A 20,928-nucleotide genomic window follows, 5' to 3' on the forward strand; every position below is an offset into this window, starting at 1 on the left:
GGGAAGTGAGCACACAGGAAGATACCGGCTCTACACGGAGGCTATAGAATCTAGCGAACGTGTTAGGTGTCGCCCAGCCGAGCGGGCAGGGCACGTCTTGGGACTTATAAGCCAAGACGATGGCATCCACTATCCAGTGGGCCATCCTCTGCTTGAAGACAGCCTTTCCCTTCTGCTGTCCTCCGTAACAGACGAAGAGCTGCTCTGAGGTCCTGAAGCTTTGCGTTCTGTCCACGTAAGTCCGGAGAGCACGGACGGGACAGAGAAAAGCTAGGGCTGGGTCTGCCTCCTCCGAAGGCAGCGCTTGCAGGCTCACCACTTGGTCCCGGAAGGGAGTAGTGGGCACCTTGGGCACATATCCAGGCCGGGGTCTCATGATCACATGAGAGTTACCGGGCCCGAATTCCAGGCACGATTCGTCGACCGAAAATGCCTGCAGGTCCCCTACCCTCTTGATGGAGGCCAACGCAGTCAGGAGTATTGTCTTTAACGACAAAATTTTCAACTCAGCTGACTGCAGAGGCTCAAATGGTTCTCTCTGTAGTGCAGTTAGCACCAGAGTTAAGTCCCAAGAGGGTATGGGGGGAGGACGAGGCGGATTTAGTCGCCTCTCCCCCTTAAGGAACCTGACGACCAGATCGTGCTTACCTAGAGGTTTTCCATCTACTAGCTCATGATTAGCGGCGATAGCGGCAACATAGACTTTGAGGGTGGAGGGAGACAGCCTTCGATCTCTTCACTCTGATCTTTGTGTTATTTTGTGTGAACACTGTTTATTTGCTTCTTGTGTGTTTTCAGGGTCTGATGTGGCCGGTTTTGATGGCAGCGGTCACTTGCTCTATAAGCCGGCTCCCAGCGCCAATCCTGCAGACAAAGACGTGTTATCCATGAACTTCAGAACCCAGCAGAACTCTGGGATGCTGGTTCATATGGAAGGCCACAGCGGACACACCCTCACTTTGGAGTTATTCAAAGGAAAACTCTTACTTCAGCTTAGAAAAGGTACTAATATGCATGTACCACATTCATATGCCATCTTTTTTTATTAAAAGGGACCTTTTATGCATTTTTACAAAGTCTTGATTTTAATTTTGGGCTCTGCTAGAATAGGTTTTCATGCTTGATTGTTCACAAAACACCTTATTTTTTACTTGTTGCGGCTCCTCTCGTCCCAGTCTGTCAGTAACGCTCTGTTTAGTTCCTGTCTCTATGAAGCCCCTCCTTCTGTAAAGCACAATTTGCTCTGATTGGTCGGCTGGAACAGTGTGTTGTGATTGGTCAAGCGATTTGAGCGTGTTTGGGAAATATCCTGCCCCTTACCATAACTGGCAGTTTCAACACACTACTAACTAACTCAACAGGCCCCGCACCTTTATTCTGTATATAAATTATTTAAATGAGGAATATTGCGACATGTTCGTTCCCGGAAGAAAACTCAAGACTACAATGGAGGTGTTTCATGGAGTTCAGAAACACTGACACTGATATAGAAAAGAACTCCCGCTGGAGGGACTTTGTGCTTTGGAAGTTTGCAGAGATGTTTCATGCTCAAACAGCAACATTACACACTTAGGAAAGATGAACATGTAAACTTTAAAAAGTAAGAAATTATGCTTTGCTTAAAGCTTATTTTAGAGACAAGGTGACATTATTATATCAAGCGACAACCTCCCTCAGTTTCTCCTGTGTGTATATGTATATATATATATATATATATATTATATATTTATATTTATATTTATATTTGCAGGGCTTGACATTAAAGGGATAGTTCACCCAAAAATTTTAATTCTGTCATCATTTACTCTCTCTCAAGTTGCTCAGGTTGCTCTCTCTGCTTTGTTACAAACATTCTACAAAATATATTGTTTTGTGTTCAGCAGAACAAAGAAACTCATACAGGTTTGGAACAACTTGAGAGTGAGTAAATGATGACAGAATTTTCATTTTTGGGTGAACTATCCCTTTAACACCCGCCAGCCTGCCGAATGCGGGTAGATTTCAGCTGTGGCGGATAAGGCAGCCACTCCCACTAGCCACTTTGGCGAGTTGAAAAATAATTTCAGCCTACAGCCAAATGAAATGCCAAGACCGTCGTATCACTAAATTACAATTCTTTATCGATTAACCTGCAGTTAGTGAAGGCGGGATAGGTGGAATCGCGCTGAATGACACACAGCAGAAGCTCTCTCTCGCGTGCGCTCTCTCTCTCTCTGTTGCACGCGCGATCAGTTCTCTTCTTGTGCCTGAATAGTCAAATACACGCGCACATCAGTCAAAATGTCCATCGTGTGGAGTATCTCGTATGAACACAGTCGGTTATGGCTTAGTGTATGTAAACAGGTGGGTAATAACTGGATATGTGTCAGAATATTACGTCCATGCATTCACCAGCCCAATTAAATACCTGTCAGTCATTAATGTTAATCAAACAACTACAAATGTTAAATAAATGTATACATATTAAATAAACCTACTGTATCTGAAATAAGATTTTTTTTAAATTTACCATTGTTTCTGCAATTTGCTAATTTGCTTCTTTGTTCTTTTATATAGCCTAACAAAAATAACTCATATCATATTAAATTTTTCATATCAAACTATGCTCATATTACCCACCTGCACAGCTGATACAATGTAGTCTTGATTTGGGTGGTCACTCTGCATTTGAAAGTTTTAAATCTTATAAATCAAGTAAAATTACTCAAAATCAAGTAATTTAAGCATTTTTTAAGCAAACTTTAATTATATAAAATGTAATTTCCAAACAGCAAAATTGTGCTATATATGATATACAGTATATCATAGACTGTAAAAAAAATATGGACGTAGTGAGATCTAGAATCTGTGAAATAGCTAAGCAATAGTGGAGCAATAGGTTATGGAGTTCAAATATTGTTTTAATGAAGTTGCGAGCCTTATACATAAATGCACAAAGTTAAGAACGAGCAGGGAGAAGAAATTGAAAGGGAGTGTGGAGAGATTGTGAGAGTTAGCTAAGATATTGGAATCTAAAGCGACACATTGCCAGAAAGCACGAGGATGTGCTACGCAAACATGGCAGTGCAGCAAAAGGTGAGCTATATATCATTCGATAATAAATTAATAGATAAATAGGGAAGGTACGGTAGGTCTATCGTGTATACGGAGCCCTGCTCTTATTACATGCAGACAAAAATATACCATGGCCATTGGCCACGAATTAATATTTCGTTCCCATGAATTAAGAATTCGTTTTCTCATTTCTAAATCGTAGCCACAAATTAAATTCGTTCCCACAACTTCTTAATTCGTTCTCCCTGGTTAAGTAAATTGTGGCCACGTTGAATTAATTCGTTCTCCAATTGTATTAAAACTATAGGGAACGGATTATTACAATGTGGCCACGATCTAATTAAAATGAGGAAACAAATTATTAAAACATGCTGACGGGTGGTAATGAATTCTTAATTCGTTATGCAATCATAAAAAGCAATTATTATTATTTTTTGCACTCTGCGCAAAAGTTCAGTTAAGAATTTTGGCCTAATAGTTAATTTTAAAACTTTGATCTAGGCCTATAGCCTGTATATTTTTATTTATATAATTAGGCCCATTCATTTGTTTAATTTTACAGCATTTTTTTTTACAATTGATATAAGGCAATTTAAATTTAAATTTATCCTGCGCGCTGCGCAAAAATCAGTTACATGTTGGACTAATAGTTAATTTACTTTTAAAACATTTGTGGATTTTGTATATTTTTGTTTATATAGCCTACATTTTATTTATATTATTAGGCCCATTTATTCATTTAATTTTACAGCAGTTTGTGTGTACAATGGAAGGATATAAGCCAATTTAAATTTTAATCATGCGCGTTGCGCAGAAGTTCACAAATCAAAATTCTGGCCTAATAGTTAATTTACTTTTAAAACTTTTCTGTATATTTTTGTTTATATCATTTTTATTTATATTATTAGGCCCATTTATTCGTTTAATTTTACAGGACTTTTTGTGACTAGCCTAATTTGTAATTTGAAATAAAACATTTCTATTTGAAAAATGTTATTGTTGCTCAGCTCTTTAGGAGGTAAGGCTGTGGCTAAGCTAAAAGTGATATACATGTAGATTTTTTTCCTTTTTTTGGAGCGAGCGGGGGGCGATTTGAGTGGAGCGCAAAGCAAACTGCGTTGAGCGCTGAGCGATAATGAGCGGAGCGGCCTGATGTAGCTTTGAGCGGGGGAGCGGAGGGGTGAACAGTTCCGTGAGCGATGAGCGGAGATTCTCACCGCTCCACTCCGCTCATATGCTCTGCCCCCCTCACAGTTGTCATGAAGGGCACAATTAGCTGTATAGACCAAAACCACAATTTGTACGAGGCTGTAAACATGTTTTTTTTCTGCTGTAAAGTTGGCCATTTTAACATGGAGCTCAATGAGATTCTGCCCCTTCTGGAGCCTGTCCCTAGCGGCCAGTCAATGAATTGCAGTTTAAGTCACTTCTGTATTGGCTTCAAGAGAAACTGGGGGAGGTTGCCGCTTGATATATATATATAAAACCTGGGCATGTTATTCCAAGACATTTTAAAGAAAAACATGAAATTACCATAGTACATCTGCATCATATGACAATACCATGGTACTATTCAGTAGTTTATATATGTATTATATTATTATATGTATTGTTGGTTCAAATCTCCGGCAGATTAACAAATCTGTTCTAATCATAAATCAGGGACGCTGATAAATTTAGAAGGCTTGTTCATAAGGTGTACCACTTTTAAAGAAAAGCCTTCAGTTGTCGGTCAGAGATGCAGTCTGTCGTAAGCAGCCAGTATGGCACAGTTTCCCATGTGCCATCTGTGATCGCAGCGTTCGGGTGTCACTGCCAGCGTCACAGTCTCTCTCTCTCCTCACAAACACTTACTGCAGTGTACAACTGTAGTTGTTTGGCACATGTGAGATTACAGTCATTACTGGAGAAACATGGCGTGGCAGCAAGTCCTGTCCAGTAGGAGAAACAGTTGAGATATAAAGGAGATTTAATTAGCGGATGTTCCTAACTGTGCTTTCTCATTTTATCTCAGTCTGTAGTTGTGAAACTCACATGCTGCATGTCTGTGGTCCTTTGACCATTACTCTTCTGTGTTCAATTTATGTTTGACATTTGGAAATGTGACGGTTACAGCACTGGAGGAAGCGGCCAGCATGTGCCGTTTTCGTCATATCTCAGCTGTACAGTTGTATTTTCTAAAGTCTCTCAGAGCTCAGTTGGGTCAGACCGGAGGAGATGGAATACCTCGCGTCTGTAAATCTCGGCACATCCAGCCGCTGTCAGGCTTTTCCATCGTAAAGTAACTGAAGTCTAACTGCCATTCTCTCTGCACACTTTGCTCTCTCTGCTTTCACCATAATTTCAAGCAAATGGAAGATGCCTGGCATCATTTATTAGAGGTGTTTCTGAAAGTGCTAAAGTGGTCTCTCGGCCTCGCTCGGATAATGGCTCGACACTGTTTGTCAGAAATACACATGGCACTCGGCTGTTGTCCAATGATGGCCGTGCCTTTCTCGTGTTTAAATGAGATTTACTGTGCCGTAAGGACATTGCATTCACTCTGGGTTGTTTTTTATAAGACATTTAAAAGTCAACGATTAGGAGCGAACGTTGAATATCAATCACTTCAGGCAGCTTTTCAAACTTTTTGGGCTGGAAATACCTGCATATGTTGTGTTTAGAGGCTAGAAACTACATAATGAAGAATAGGTGACTAGAATGTACACATTGAATTCAATATTTGGGTTGTCCTGTTCAATGTTGGTTAGTTATGCTGTGTTTTCAGCAGACTTCTTAAAGGATTAGTTCACTTTTAAATAAACTTTTGCTGATAATTTACTCACCCCCATGTCATCCAAGATGTCCATGTCTTTCTTTCTGCAGTCGAAAAGAAATTAAGGTTTTGGATGAAAACATTCCAGGGTTTTTCTCCATATAATGGACTTCAATGGGCCCCAAACGGTTCAAGGTCCAAATGACAGTTTCAGTACAGCTTCAAAGGGCTTTAAACGATACCAGACGATGAATAAGGGTCTTATCTAGCGAAACGATCAGTTTCTGCGAGAAACCGAGCAGTATTTATGCTATTATTTTACCTCTTAACAGACAAACGTGATCGTCTCTGAGCTCCGCCATAACTTCCGCTAAGTGAGGTCAAAATACGAACGTGGTCATAGATATATCGATCGTAGATGCCTCATTCTACTGATCCGTGCAGGCGCTAATGAGGCATCTACGTATACATCTATGACCATGCTCGTGTTTGACCTCACTTAGCGGAAGTTATGGCGGAGCTCAGAGACGATCACGTTCGTCTGTTAAGAGGTAAAATAATAGCATAAATACTGCTCGGTTTCTCACAGAAACGTATCTTTTCGCTAGATAAGACCCTTATTCATCGTCTGGTATTGTTTGGTATCGTTTAAAGCCCTTTGTAGCTGTACTGAAACTGTCATTTGGACCTTAACCCATTTGGAGCCCATTGAAAGAAAGACATGGACATCTTGGATGACATGGGGGTGAGTAAATTATAAGCAAAAGTTTATTTAAAAGTGAACTAATCCTTTAACTAGCTTAACCAGAAAGACAATATTCCTCAACAGCTTCACCAGAAAGACACTGTAAATTTTTTTTAAACTAAACAGAAAATTATTGGAGTACTTTTTATCAGAAAATGCCATCTCAGTCTTTCTACCTCAACATTTCATGTTTAATTCAATCTTATTCGCGGTTTCTTTGTAATTTGTTTGTGAACTTTTCGAATAAATTCTGACATGTTGAGCATAAATCCCAATGTTTGAATTGGAGACATTTTGTTGTCTTTGGTAAAAGTGGTCATTTACTCTATTGTTCTGAATATAAGACATTGTTTTTTTTCAGAGTTTTGCTCCAACCCTGATAAAACTGACCTGTATGTAGTTTCCTAGGCTGAATCCGAAATCGCCCCCTAAACCCTCAAGCACTATTCCTTACTTTAGTCCACTAGTACAGTTCACTTGAAGGTGTGAATGAAAACAAGTGAGCGAATTTGTACAGCCGCTGTGTGTACATCGATTGTACACTCGTTATTGCAGTGCAATGTGGGATAGAATGAGTGCACTCAATAACGTCCACTATGGTTTCGGACACCACTACAAATGGCTGTCCCCTCAAATAATGCCCTATTTAAGTGTATAGGGGCGATTGCAGATTCAGCCTTAGTAAACCTTCAGACCTTGATTAACTTCAGGTGTGTTTGATTAGGGTCGAAGCAAAACTCTGCAGGACTGTGGCTCTTCAGGACCGGAGTTCACCACCCCTGGTCTAGACTTTTACATATCAATAATACAGCCACAACAATAGGTGGCGTCAAATACACGTAAAACAAGTGTGCCAAGAAATACAGTGGCTAAATCCGAAATCGCCCCCATACCCTCAAATAGGGCATTATTTGAAGGGACAGCCATTTGTAGTGGTGTCCGAAACCATAGTGGACGTTATTGAGTGCACTCATTCAATCTCACATTGCACCGCAATAACGAGTGTACAGCCGATGAACACACAATGGCAGTCTGAATTCACTCACTCGTTTTCATTCACTCCTTCAAGTGAACTGTATTAGTGGACTAACGTAGGGAATATTGAATGAGGGTTTAGGGGCGATTTCAGATTCAGAGTGTAATGTTAGAAGATCTTGAGCGCAAAGAGACACCCTGCAATCCAATGCGCATACTATCTGCCCTAAATACGACTTAATATTACTAATGTCACATACTATTTAGGATGGATAGTATGCATATTGAGATGCAGGCACAGTCTTAAAAAAAATAAAGAGTCAAAGAAAAGCTTATCGTCTAAGAGCCGTGTTAATTTAAGATTGAACATTGGTCTGGGGAGTCTGCTTTGTATTTTCTACTGCACAAGAGGCATGATAAACAAGCATAATACAAATGACTCTCTATGCAATTGGATAGTCCTTCAACCAATCAGACCACAAGAGGCGTGATCAACGAGCAACGACCCATCGCTTCTCTATCCATCATGTGTTAAACCCGCTAATGGTGTGCCAGGTGGATAAGCCGGTCTGTGATTGGTTTCCGCAAAAGTGTAAGAGAAGCAGTAGAAATTAATGTACAGGTTTCCAGACTGAGTTGCAGGGCGAAATCAAATCGCTGGCAGATCAGGCTGGGTTTACCCAGTCTATGTATTTACCATACTTCCAATACAATTTTTTTTAAAAAATTAAAGCATTATCTTTATCAAAAAGTTACATCTTGAAAATGGGGGAGAAGTCTTATAATCAGAGTTGTCTTATATTTTTAACAATATGGTAGGCTATTTATTTATTTTATATTAATTTAGACATGTTTGATTCTTATAGGCCTTTTTAGTGGATGTTGTGTTACTGCAGCACCTTAACTCTTTCCCCAAGATGAGTTTCCGTGTTTACACTGTTATACGGTAGGGGGCACTATTACACATCTTCTGAAAGAGTACAGATCAAATCTCCAGATCAAAACACAGGCAAAGAAGATGCTGAAACAAACAATTGCATATGTAATCAAATGCATTTGTAGAATAATACAATCATCAACATTAAACAGCATATAAATATAAACTGCCTATTGTTACTGAATTAAATGTTGCCCCAGGAGGAGCTATAGAGACAGAGCGACGCGCGTCATAATCTGAAAACCACGCCCACCGGGGGAGAAAACAAACAAACCATCTCCATTGACTTTGTATTGCGTGAAGTGGCCTCCTTGCCATTTCTCACTTATAACAAAAAAGCAGAACAATGTCTAAAAGCTGATATGTGACAGGGTGTACAGCAAACAACATAAAAAACCCAGAATCAAAACCCCAGAAGTTTTTATAAGCTGTTGACCTAAAAAAACGAGCATTTAAGGACACAAAAGTGGATACAGGCAATTGAGACAGAGTGCCACATGTTATAATAACTACGCCCACTAGAGGGGAATGTAATCAGCGACAGGAAATATAAAATATTAAACTGACATTTGGATATTTGACTTAACAGTGACAAAATGTTTACTGCACATGTAGGCATACTGAGGCATACTGAGTGTCAGGATCCCAAAATGTACCCATTCTTCCTGCTGACGCTTCACGTCTTATTGCCTGTCTCCACTTTTGTCTCCTTAAACGCTCGTTTTTTGGGGTCGACAGCTTATAAAAACTTATTTCTGTGTTTTTTAGCATTTTTGCTGTACACCCTATCACAAAGCAGCTTTTAGTTATTTTAGCATTGTTCTGTCTTCTGTTATAAGTCAGAAATGACAAGGAGGCAGCGTCACGTAATAAAAAGGTTCTTGGCTTGTAACCTCTTTAAGTGCTGTATAGCACCAATCTTGGTGCTTCAGTGTTTCTTCAGCGGTTCTTCACTGGCTGAGGTCCTAAATAGCACTGCTATCATATACAGAACATGTTAAGATATGGTGCTATATAGCACCAAAAGTGGTTCCCCTATGATTATGAGCCAAGAACCACTTTTAGTGCCATATAGCACCATTTTTTTTAGAGTGTAGGCTACATTGGGCTTCGAGTGTGTGCTGATATGTACAAATACACACAAAATTATATCATAATGTCCATCTTGAGGAGTTTTCACTTACGCTCAGTTATGTCTTAAGTGAACTTAAAGGGTTAGTTCACCCAAAAATGAAAATTCTGTCATTAATTACTTACCCTCATGTCGTTAGACACCCGTAAGACCTCCGTTCATCTTTGGAACACAAATGAAGATATTTTAGTTGAAATCCGATCGCTCAGAAAGGCCTCCATTGGCACAATGCACTTTACACTCTCAAGACCCATAAAAGGTACTAAAGACGTCGTTACAAAGTCCATCTCACTACAGTGGTTCTACAATAACTTTATAAAGTGACGAGAATAGTTTTTGTGCGCAATAAAACCTAAATAACAACTTATATAGCGATGACCGATTTCAAAATAATGCATCATGAAGCTTCAAAGCGTTATGAATCAGCGAGTCGAATCATGATTCGGATCGCGTGTCAAACTGCCAAACTGCTGAAATCACGTGACTTTGGCGATTCAAACCGCTGAATCGACTCACTGATTCATAACGCTTCGAAGCTTCGTGATGCCTTGTTTTGAAATCGGTCATCATGATATAAGTCGTTATCTAGGGTTTTTTTGCACACAAAAACTATTCTCGTCACTTTATAAAGTTATTGTAGAACCACTGTAGTGAGATGGACTTTTTTTTAACGACGTCTTTAGTACTTTTTATGGGTCTTGAGAGTGTAAAGTGCATTGTGCCAATGGAGGCCTTTCTGAGCGATCGGATTTCAACTAAAATATCTTCATTTGTGTTCCGAAGATGAACAGAGGTCTTACGGGTGTCGAACGACATAAGGGTAAGTAATTAATTACAGAATTTTCATTTTTGGGTGAACTAACCCTTTAAGTGAACATTAACGAATACTTTTTTATTAGATCTGTCTTAAAGGGACAGCAGCCTAATAAACCTGCTGCTGTCTGTCATTTAATGTTAATCAAACAACAAAAGAAAATGAGAGAATTATTCACTTCTCCTCACTGAATAACTTTAGTAACTTTAATAAGTAACAATGTATAATTAATTCATTAAGTTTCATTTTTACATTTGATTACTTTATTACATTTCTGTATAGTAGGCTAAATAGTTAATTTCATTTGTATCTTTTTTCAGTTTTATTTGTCCTATTGTTTGTAATTGTCTTCTTTTTTATAGTATAGAGCTCCCAAAAGTATAGGACCGGCACTGGTTTGACAGTTAAACATGCTTGTTCGATTTGCCTTTGACGTTTGACTTTGGCATTTATAAATGTGAAGATTACAGCTCCGGATGAAGCAGCGATCATATCTCAGCAGGCAGGACATGCTGCAAGTTGAATTGTATATAAAGTCTGTTGAAGATCAGTTTGAAGCATCATATATTTCAAATATTTTCATAGGTTTGTTTGAGAAACGTAGTGGATTCATTTAGTCTTCATTGTCCTTGAACGACGTCCACATCTAAAGCCTAAATAAATATCCAGCACCAATGTATCGGAGGACAAACTGTGCCACAGGTCCGATAATCCGAAAGAGTCAGACATGCTGAACAGGGTTTTTTATGTGACGCTGTTGTTTTGGTGCAGAGACAGATGTAAGTCGCTGGCAAACACTCGCTGCTGTCTGTGCCGAATAATACATCTGCAAACAAGCTGTGACATGAAGATTTATGCCCCATATCCCAAACTATTTTATTTTGCTGGTAGTTTGCATTCATCAAAATGTCTGTTTATATTGTGCTCCATTGCTTCATGTTTTGCCCCAAACTTTGAAGGGATTTATATACACAATGTTCTGATTGCATTGACCAATACTTCAACACTTCATAATTTACTCAAGCCTTCCTAGGTGTATATGATTTTCTTCTTTCAGCCAAATCCAATCAGAGTTATATATAAAAAAAATATCCTGGCTTTTCCAAGCTTTATAATGGGAGAGAATGGTACCTGAGATTTTGAAGCTCAAAAAGCACATCCATCCATTTTTAAAGTAATTCACACGGCTCCATGGGGTTCATAAAGGCCTTCTGAAGCGAATCGATAACGTATGCAAACGCAAATCTAGTTCTGGTGGAAGTGACCTCTGACCCGACGCATGATGTATTGACAAAGGCGGAAGTGCCGAGATAGAGCAAAAGAAAACACCAGTTATGAATTAGAAGTCTAAAACGAGAAGCTTTAAAGAGAAACACTATATTGCTAAAAGTTTTGGGATGCCTGCCTTTACACGCACATGAACTTTAATGACATCCCATTCTTAATCTGTAGGGTTTATTATGGAGTTGGCCCAGCCTTTGCAGCTACAACAGCTTCAACTCTTCTGGGAAGGCTTTCCACAAGGTTTAGGAGTGTGTTTATGGGAATTTTTGACCATTCTTCTAGAAGTGCATTAGTGAGGTCAGACACTGATGTTGGACGAGAAGGCCTGGCTCGCAGTCACCACTCTAATTTATCCCAAAGGTGTTCTATCGGGTTGAGGTCAGGACTTTATGGACCGATGCTTTGGTCACAGGTGTGCATGTTGGAACAGGAAGGGGCCATCCCCGAACTTTTCCCACAAAGTTGGGAGCATGAAATTGTCCAAAATGTCTTGGTATGCTGAAGCATTAAGAGTTCCTTTCACTGGAACTAAGGGGCCAAGCCCAACCCCTGAAAAACAACCCCCACACCATAATCCCCCCTCCACCATACTTAACACTTGGCACAATCAGGCAAGTACCATTCTCCTGACAACTTCCATCGGATTGCTAGACAGAGAAGCGTGATTGGTCTCTTTACACCACTGCATCCCACGCTTTGCATTGCACTTGGTGATGTAAGGCTTGGACGAGCTGCTCGGCCATGGAAACCCATTCCATGAAGCTCTACACACTGTTCTTGAGGCGTCTACTCTCACCTGAGCTTCCGCTACATCCTACGTCATGCGTCGGGTCAGAGGTCACTCTTCTGCCAGAACTCGACTTGTGTACGGACGTTGCGGGAACCCAGTGATTTATAGTTTATAAAGTTATAAATATGGATATTTTTCTTACGAAATGCATGGCTTCACTTCAGAAGGCCTTTATTAAACCCCTGGAGTCGTATGGATTACTTTAATGATGGATGGATGCACTTTTTTAGTCTTTAAAATCTCCATTCACTCCCATTATAAAGCTGGAAAGAGCCAGAACATTATTTAATATATTTAATGATTGTGTTTGTCTGAAAGAAGAAAGTCATATACACCTAGGATGGTTTGAGGGTGAGTAAATTATGGACATTTTCATTTTTGGGTGATCTACCCCTTTAAGTTTGTTTTGCAGGTCGCCACAGACATTCATTTTGATACACCCATGAGTTTTCGGATTAGTCGTTCTGAAGCACGAATTAAAAAAAAGTAAATAATCTGTTTTGATGTTCCTTTCATTGTCTATTTACAGCGTGTGTTTGCAAGCCAAATGCATTAAATATACATTCATATCGAGTGTAACGTTTTCTCTAATTTAGATGATTAGAAGATATAACAATGTTTAATAGATATTTCCAAGATAACAGCCAACATGCGAAACAGAGTGCACATAGCGCAGACAATACCGTACAGAACACAAGCAGGAACTAAATACATGGAGATGATTAACACAAAAACAAAACAGCAGTGATGATAGTTAGTGTCCATGGTGACTGATGAGTGGTGGGAATACAGATCACATGTGATGACTGAAAACCAAAACAAACAGAACATGACTGTGACACACAGTGGATATGCATTTTAAATTTTGCCTTTGCAACTAACTAGTTGAAGTACTAATATTTAAACTAAAATAAAAAATAAATGTATACAAAAAATGTAATTGCCATGAATATCAAACACCAATGCATCAACAAGACAATCTGTAAAATCCCTGCATGCTTATTGCACAACCTGCGACTGGCTGGTGTAAAACTGTAATTTTTTTTAAAGCCTCAAAACCTTACTTATCAGCCCTTAAAGTAGAAGGCTCTCAGCTCCAGATCTGTGAAATAAACTGTGGTGTGGGCTGAGATGCTGAGATGTTTAGAGCAGCTTTATCTCACCTTCTGCTTTGACACTCGAGCAGCACTTCGACTGTGTGGTCTAATATGGTTATATTAAGAAATGACATTTTTCCATTGCATAAACAGGACGACTTTCAGGTGACAGTGGTAAACATTTCAGAAGGGTTTGTTTACAGTGGTAAGAAATGATGGCTCAGGGAATAAATGAATATATTCTTCATTTATGCTTTTTACATTTTCAACTGTCTATAGTGTGTAATGTTGCTGCATTAAAAAGCATAAAGTTCTGCAAAGTTTCAAAGCACAAAGTCCCTCCAGCGGGAGTTCTTCTCTATATGAGTGTCACTGTTTGTTTCTGAACACTCTGAAACTTCATAGAGACAGGATCTAAACAGAGCGTTACTGACAGACTGGGAAGAGAGGAGCTGCAACAGTGGAGAATATGTGAAAAAAAAGTTTTTTTGAACATTCAAGCATGAAAACCTGTTCTAGTAGGTCAAAGACTTTGAAAAAGGGCATAATAAGCTCCCTTTAAAGGATTAGTTCACTTCAAAATGAACATTTCCTGATAATTTACTCACCCCCATCTCATCCAAGATGTTCATGTCTTTCTTTCCTCAATGGAAAAGAAATTACGTTTTTTTTAGGAAAACATTTAAGGATTTTTCTCCATATAATGGACTTCAATGGCAACCAATGTTGAAGATCCAAATCAATGTGGTTTCAAAGGAAGGGCTTCAGAGGCTCTGCACGATCCCAGACGAGGAATAGGGTCTTATCTAGCCAAACCATCGGCCATTTTCTAAAAAATATAAAAATGTGTATACCTTTTAACCTAAATTGCTCATCTTGTGCTGCTCTGCGACGCTCCACGGATTGCATAATCACGTCGGAAAGGTCACGCTAGACGTAGACAGAAGTACCGTCCCCATGTTTACAAAGCGCTCGCGCAAAGACTAATACAAACATCCTTTAGCAAGTTGGAGATGGAGTGTTTTTTGGTAAAAGGCGTTTGTATTAGTCAGTTGGGGCGGTACATCCGCCTACGTCTAGCGTGACCTTTCCGACATGATTGCGCAATCCATGGGACGTCACAGAACAGTGCAAGATGATAAAATTTAGGTTAAAAAAAATATATACATGTTTTTTTTTTTTTTTTAAATGGCCGATGGTTTGGCTAGATAAGACCCTATTCCTCGTCTGGGATCATGCAGAGACTCCGAATCCCTTCCTTTTGAAACTGCATTGATTTGGACCTTCAACCCGTTGGTTGCCATTGAAGTCTATTATGTGGAGAACAATCCTGGAATGTTTTCATCAAAAACTTAAAGGGATAGTTCACCCTGAAATGAAAATAAAGCCATCTTTTACTCACCCCGCTGTTGTTCCAATACCCTATGTACCTCTTTTCGGACCACAAAAGCAGAAATGTTTTAAATAGTCCTGCACGCGCTCCTCTATATATGGGCAGTGAATGGCGACCAGGCTAAAACATTACAAAAATTATACAAAAGTATCACGCAATGATCCAGTGAGACGCCCGCCATATATGGAAGGTGTTCAGGAGGCATACTATAAGGTTTTGCGAGAAAGAAACCGTATTATTCAGTCAAAACACTGAGCTCGGACGTTACTCTGAGCGCGTTTCTGTGATGTGTGCGAGCGAGCCAGCAACCACACTGTTGTCATGGTACCCAGGATAAGTCAAGTCAACTTTATTTATATAGCGCTTTTAACAATGCAGATTGTTTCAAAGCAGCTTCACAGTGTTAAACAGGAAAATAATGCAACAGAATTTTATTCAGCCGTATTGCCATTCCGGAGAAAACAGTGATGTCAACAGTTCATTTCAATTATCATACAGTGACAATGTGGGCTTTAGATCAGTAATTCGATCAGTAATTTATTTTAAATGGTTAATTTAGTTTAACAATTCGATTTATTTGGATATTTAGTTGAAAAATGTAGTGTCCCCAACTGAGCAAGCCAAGCCAGAGGCAACAGTGGCAAGGAAACAAAAACCCCATCAGGTGACCTAATGGAGAAAAATAAACCTTTGTAGAAACCAGGCTCAGTTGGGGTGCCAGTTCTCCTCTGGCCAATTAACAAACAGTGTATGATTATTATTCTGACAACTTTACAGGTCAGAGGTCATAATAGATCGGAATATTCGAAAGATCGAAGGCAACACGCTGGAGACGGGTTTATTGAGGATGATGTGTTGATTAAATAATTATTAAATAGGAATAATCGAAATATCAGAGTTATCACGCCAGAGACGGGTTTATTGAGGATCACATATTGATGAAACAATTATTAAAGTGCAATATTCGAAACATCGGAGGCAACACGCCGGAGACGGGTTTTATTGAGGATGACATATCGATTTAAAGGGTTAGTTCACCCAAAAATGAAAATTCTGTCATTAATTACTCACCCTCATGTCGTTCGACACCCGTAAGACCTCCGTTCATATTCGGAACACAAATGAAGATATTTTAGTTGAAAGCTGATGGCTGAGAAAGGCTTCAGATAGGCCTCCATTGGCATTCAGTACATTTACACTCCCAAGACGCATAAAAGGCACTTAAAACGTCGTTACAAAGTCCATCTCACCACAGTGGCTCTACAATAATTTTACAATGCAACAACAATAGTTTTTGTGCGAAAAAAAAAATCAAAATAACAACTTGTTCTTGCCTTCCGTGTGTGCCTCCACGACGCATGCGCGAGAATATGACGTAGCGCCGGGGTTCGGGAATCCATGAAATGCGCACTTTAGCCCCATTTTGAGCACTACGCCGAGACCTAAAGCACGATCAATGTAGAATTCAACAGCTTAGATACGCGCGTCTTCCTCTGCTTGTAAACAAATCGCTTCTGGGTCATGTGTCCGAACGCACACACGGAAGACAAGAACAAGTTGGACAAAGGTGTTATTTTGCTTTTTTTTCGCACAAAAACTATTGTCGTCGTAGAGTCATTGTGTTTTTAACGACGTTTTAAGTGCCTTTTTATGGGTCGTGGGAGTGTAAATGTACCAATGGAGGCCTATTTGAAGCCTTTCTCAGCCATCAGCTTTCAACAAAAATATCTTCATTTGTGTTCCGAATATGAACGGAGGTCTTACGGGTGTCGAACGACATGAGGGTGAGTAATTAATGACAGAATTTTCATTTTTGGGTGAACTAACCCTTTAACAATTATTAAATAGGAATATTCAAACAATCAGAGTCATCACGCCGGAGGTTTATTGAGGATGCCGTGTCGATGAGGCAATTCCAGGGGGCGTATAATTGACACGGTCTCTGCAGACACTTCAGGGATGCGTTGGTCATGTCTGGGCGCAGGTCCACAATCTGATCTGGATACGGCCTGGATCCGGCTGACTGCAGTAAACCTCGGGATAAAACAGAGAGAGACTAACATTAGCGTAGATGCCATTCTTCTGATGATGTAACGAGTACATCAGGTGTTATGGGAAGTGTTCCCGGTTCCGGCTGACCTAGTTAATGTAGCCTAACAATCATTTCATTGAAAAAGTATTTTATGTGTACGCCATAGTAAAGAGATGTGTTTTTAGTCTAGATTTAAACTGACAGAGTGTGTTTACTTCCCGAACAATTCTAGGAAGACTTTAGGTGCTAAATAGGAAAAGGATCGACCGCCTGCCGTTAATTTCGATATTCTCGGTATTATCAACTGGCCAGAATTTTGAGACCGCAGTAGACGTGATGGAGTATAATGTGTTAAGAGCTCGCTCAAGTACTGGAGCTAAACCATTTAGTGCTTTGTAAGTAATAAGCAATATTTTAAAATGTATGCAATGTTTAATAGGGAGCCAGTGCAGTGTTGATAGAACTGGGCTAATATGATCATACTTCCTGGTTTTAGTAACGCTGCTGCGTTTTGGACCAGCTGGAGTTTGTTTATTAAGCGAGCAGGGCAACCACCCAGTAGAGCATTACAATAATCTAGCCTTGAGGTCATGAACGCATTAACTAACTGTTCGGCCTGTTGCATTGAGAGCATGTGCCGAAATTTAGATATATTTTTAAGATGGTAGAATGCAATTTTACAGATGCTAGAAACGTGGCTTTCAAACGAAAGATTGGTATCAAAGAGCATAAGCACACACACACACGCACCATTTTGAGAAATTAGGCTCAATAGAAACAAACGCGATAAGTCTATACTAAGTCTATTAGTATAGACTTATTATACTAATAATAAAACCTCATTAAGTGAATGTTGTGTACCGGTTGTCATGACAACACTGCGTGAGCGGCTGCTGGCGGCTCGCTTGCACTTACAGGAACGCCACAGAGTAACGTCCGAGCTCAGTATTTTGACTGAATAATATTGGTTTCTTTCTTGCAAAACCTTATAATATGCCTCCTGAACACTTTCCATATATGGCGCACGTCTCACTGTATCATTTCGTGATACTTTTGTATAATTTTTGCTAAGTTTTAGTTTGGTCGCCATTCACTGCCACTGTCAGCGTGTGTAGGACTATTTTTAAAATTTCTGCTTTTGAGGTCCGAAAAGAGGGACATAGGGAATTGGAACAACAGCAGGGTGAGTAAAAGATGGCTTTATTCTCATTTCACGGTGAACTATCCCTTTAATTTCTTTTCGACTGAAGAAAGAAAGACATGAACATCTTGGATAAGATGGAGGTGAGTAAATTATCAGGAAATTATCTAATCCTTTAAAGAAGATTGTTTACCATTGTGGTACTTTGATAGGTTTGATAGGCACTTGATGTCCAATGTAAAAGCCTTGAGCGAAAATGGTCAAAAATTCAGGGTCACTTTTACCGAGATAACAGAAGAGGACAGACGTTTCTCAAATTTTCATTGTCAGATGGTGACACGTTGAAAAAGCGATGTCATATATTATATTTCCATGTGCCTGTGGTGTTAATCAGAGCTGCTCTTCAAACACAAATATGAGTATCATTGTCGTATGAGCGAACAGGAGAGGTCAAGGCTGAGAGCCGCTCAGCATGCTTTCTAAAAGGAGCGAAGACCATGAAATATTGAGCAGCAAAACACTAAATGTTAAATGACATCAGAGCATACAGCCGTCCTCGCATGTGCATAAAAACAAAGCAGAGCTTGTTTGTATTCTGATGGTAACTGACCAGCGGCACGACCGGCCGCAAGTCACTGTAACTCTGATGAATAATTGATAGATGTGTTTCGTATAGAGGGAGAACATGCTGAGAACACATTCTGTGGCACGTTTCTCCAGTGTCCGTCAGTCACTGATATACTATTATAGTTTATGTTAATATTTAGAATTTTTTGCCTTTTGTTTGGATTATTAAAGTACCGTTTGCCTCACCTTAACTCTTTTCCTTGTCAACCAGACATGGCAACTACAATTTACAATGTTTTTCTTCAAAGTCTTAAACTTCAGATTATTAGAGTACATTTTACAAGAAAATGCTATTTCAGTGTAATATTTCTTTGTAATCATGCTGTGCTGTCATGACACGTTTGTAATGAAAGTTTCCTGCAGGTCTATATTTCAGGGTCTGTATTATTTTAGTGTTGCCGTTATACTTTTATAGTTTTTGTTAATATTTTGAATATTTTATTTTTATATTTTCACTTTAAAGTTTTAGTAATTTTGTTGTGTATTTTTGTCATTTAAAAAAAAAATAGGTCTATACACTCACCTAAAGGATTATTAGGAACACCATACTAATACTGTGTTTGACCCCCTTTTGCCTTCAGAACTGCCTTAATTCTACGTGGCATTGATTCAACAAGGTGCTGAAAGCATTCTTTAGAAATGTTGGCCCATATTGATAGGATAGCCTCTTGCAGTTGATGGATATTTGTGGGATGCACATCCAGGGCACGAAGCTCCCGTTCCACCACATCCCAAAGATGCTCTATTGGGTTGAGATCTGGTGACTGTGGGGGCCATTTTAGTACAGTGAACTCATTGTCATGTTCAAGAAACCAATTTGAAATGATTCGAGCTTTGTGACATGGTGCATTATCCTGCTGGAAGTTGCCATCAGAGGATGGGTACATGGTGGTCATAAAGGGATGGACATGGTCAGAAACAATGCTCAGGTAGGCCGTGGCATTTAAACGATGCCCAATTGGCACTAAGGGGCCTAAAGTGTGCCAAGAAAACATCCCCCACACCATTACACCACCACCACCAGCCTGCACAGTGGTAACAAGGCATGATGGATCCATGTTCTCATTCTGTTTACGCCAAATTCTGACTCTACCATCTGAATGTCTCAACAGAAATCGAGACTCATCAGACCTGGCAACATTTTTCCAGTCTTCAACTGTCCAATTTTGGTGAGCTCGTGCAAATTTTAGCCTCTTTTTCCTATTTGTAGTGGAGATGAGTGGTACCCGGTGGGGTCTTCTGCTGTTGTAGCCCATCCGCCTCAAGGTTGTGCGTGTTGTGGCTTCACAAATGCTTTGCTGCATACCTCAGTTGTAACGAGTGGTTATTTCAGTCAAAGTTGCTCTTCTATCAGCTTGAATCAGTCGGCCCATTCTCCTCTGACCTCTAGCATCAACAAGGCATTTTCGCCCACAGGACTGCCGCATACTGGATGTTTTTCCCTTTTCACACCATTCTTTGTAAACCCTAGAAATGGTTGTGCGTGAAAATCCCAGTAACTGAGCAGATTGAGAAATACTCAGACCGGCCCGTCTGGTACCAACAACCATGCCTGGCTCAAAATTGCTTAAATCACCTTTCTTTCTCATTCTGACATTCAGTGTGGAGTTCAGGAGATTGTCTTGACCAGGACCACACCCCTAAATGCATTGAAGCAACTGCCATGTGATTGGTTGATTAGATAATTGCATTAATGAGAAATTGAACAGGTGTTCCTAATAATCCTTTAGGTGAGTGTATATAGTTTTTATTACGTTTTACTTTAAGTTATTTTAGGTTATTTTAGGACTTAAACAAAGATTAGAAATGTTGCCATGGCAGCTAGCTGATATAAAAAAGCTTACATTTTTAATATTTAATTTTATTTCAATTAATGAAAATTTTATTTTTTATGGTTTTAGTTATAGTTAACAGTAACAACCCTGCAATTTTTTGCAGAAAAAGTCTTATTTTTCTTTAATCATACATATTTTATGGAACTATTTTCTGCCTTATATTTACTGCAGCCAGAGAAAACATCTCATATTTATCTCTCTATTATCTTGGCTATGTTCAGAAATGAAAACTTGCAAGATGGCAGAACCTGATTTCCCCACATACAACATCTTTCTTGATCCTGGAACAGCATTCCAATCTACCAATCAGATTTGAG

General features: G+C 39.5%; 1 protein-coding gene across 1 annotated transcript in view; it reads left to right on the forward strand.

The window, feature by feature from the left end:
- cntnap3 (contactin associated protein family member 3) overlaps positions 1–20,928 on the forward strand; it is a 269,897-nt gene that overhangs the window by 96,081 nt on the left and 152,888 nt on the right. The window contains exon 5 of the mRNA XM_079805074.1: positions 799–1,002. Within this exon, the coding sequence (XP_079661200.1) occupies positions 799–1,002 (204 nt within the window). The remainder of the gene's footprint in view (positions 1–798; positions 1,003–20,928) is intronic.

The sequence above is a fragment of the Gobio gobio genome, assembly GCF_949357685.1.
Source record: "Gobio gobio genome assembly, chromosome: 22".
Taxonomy (NCBI): domain Eukaryota; kingdom Metazoa; phylum Chordata; class Actinopteri; order Cypriniformes; family Gobionidae; genus Gobio; species Gobio gobio.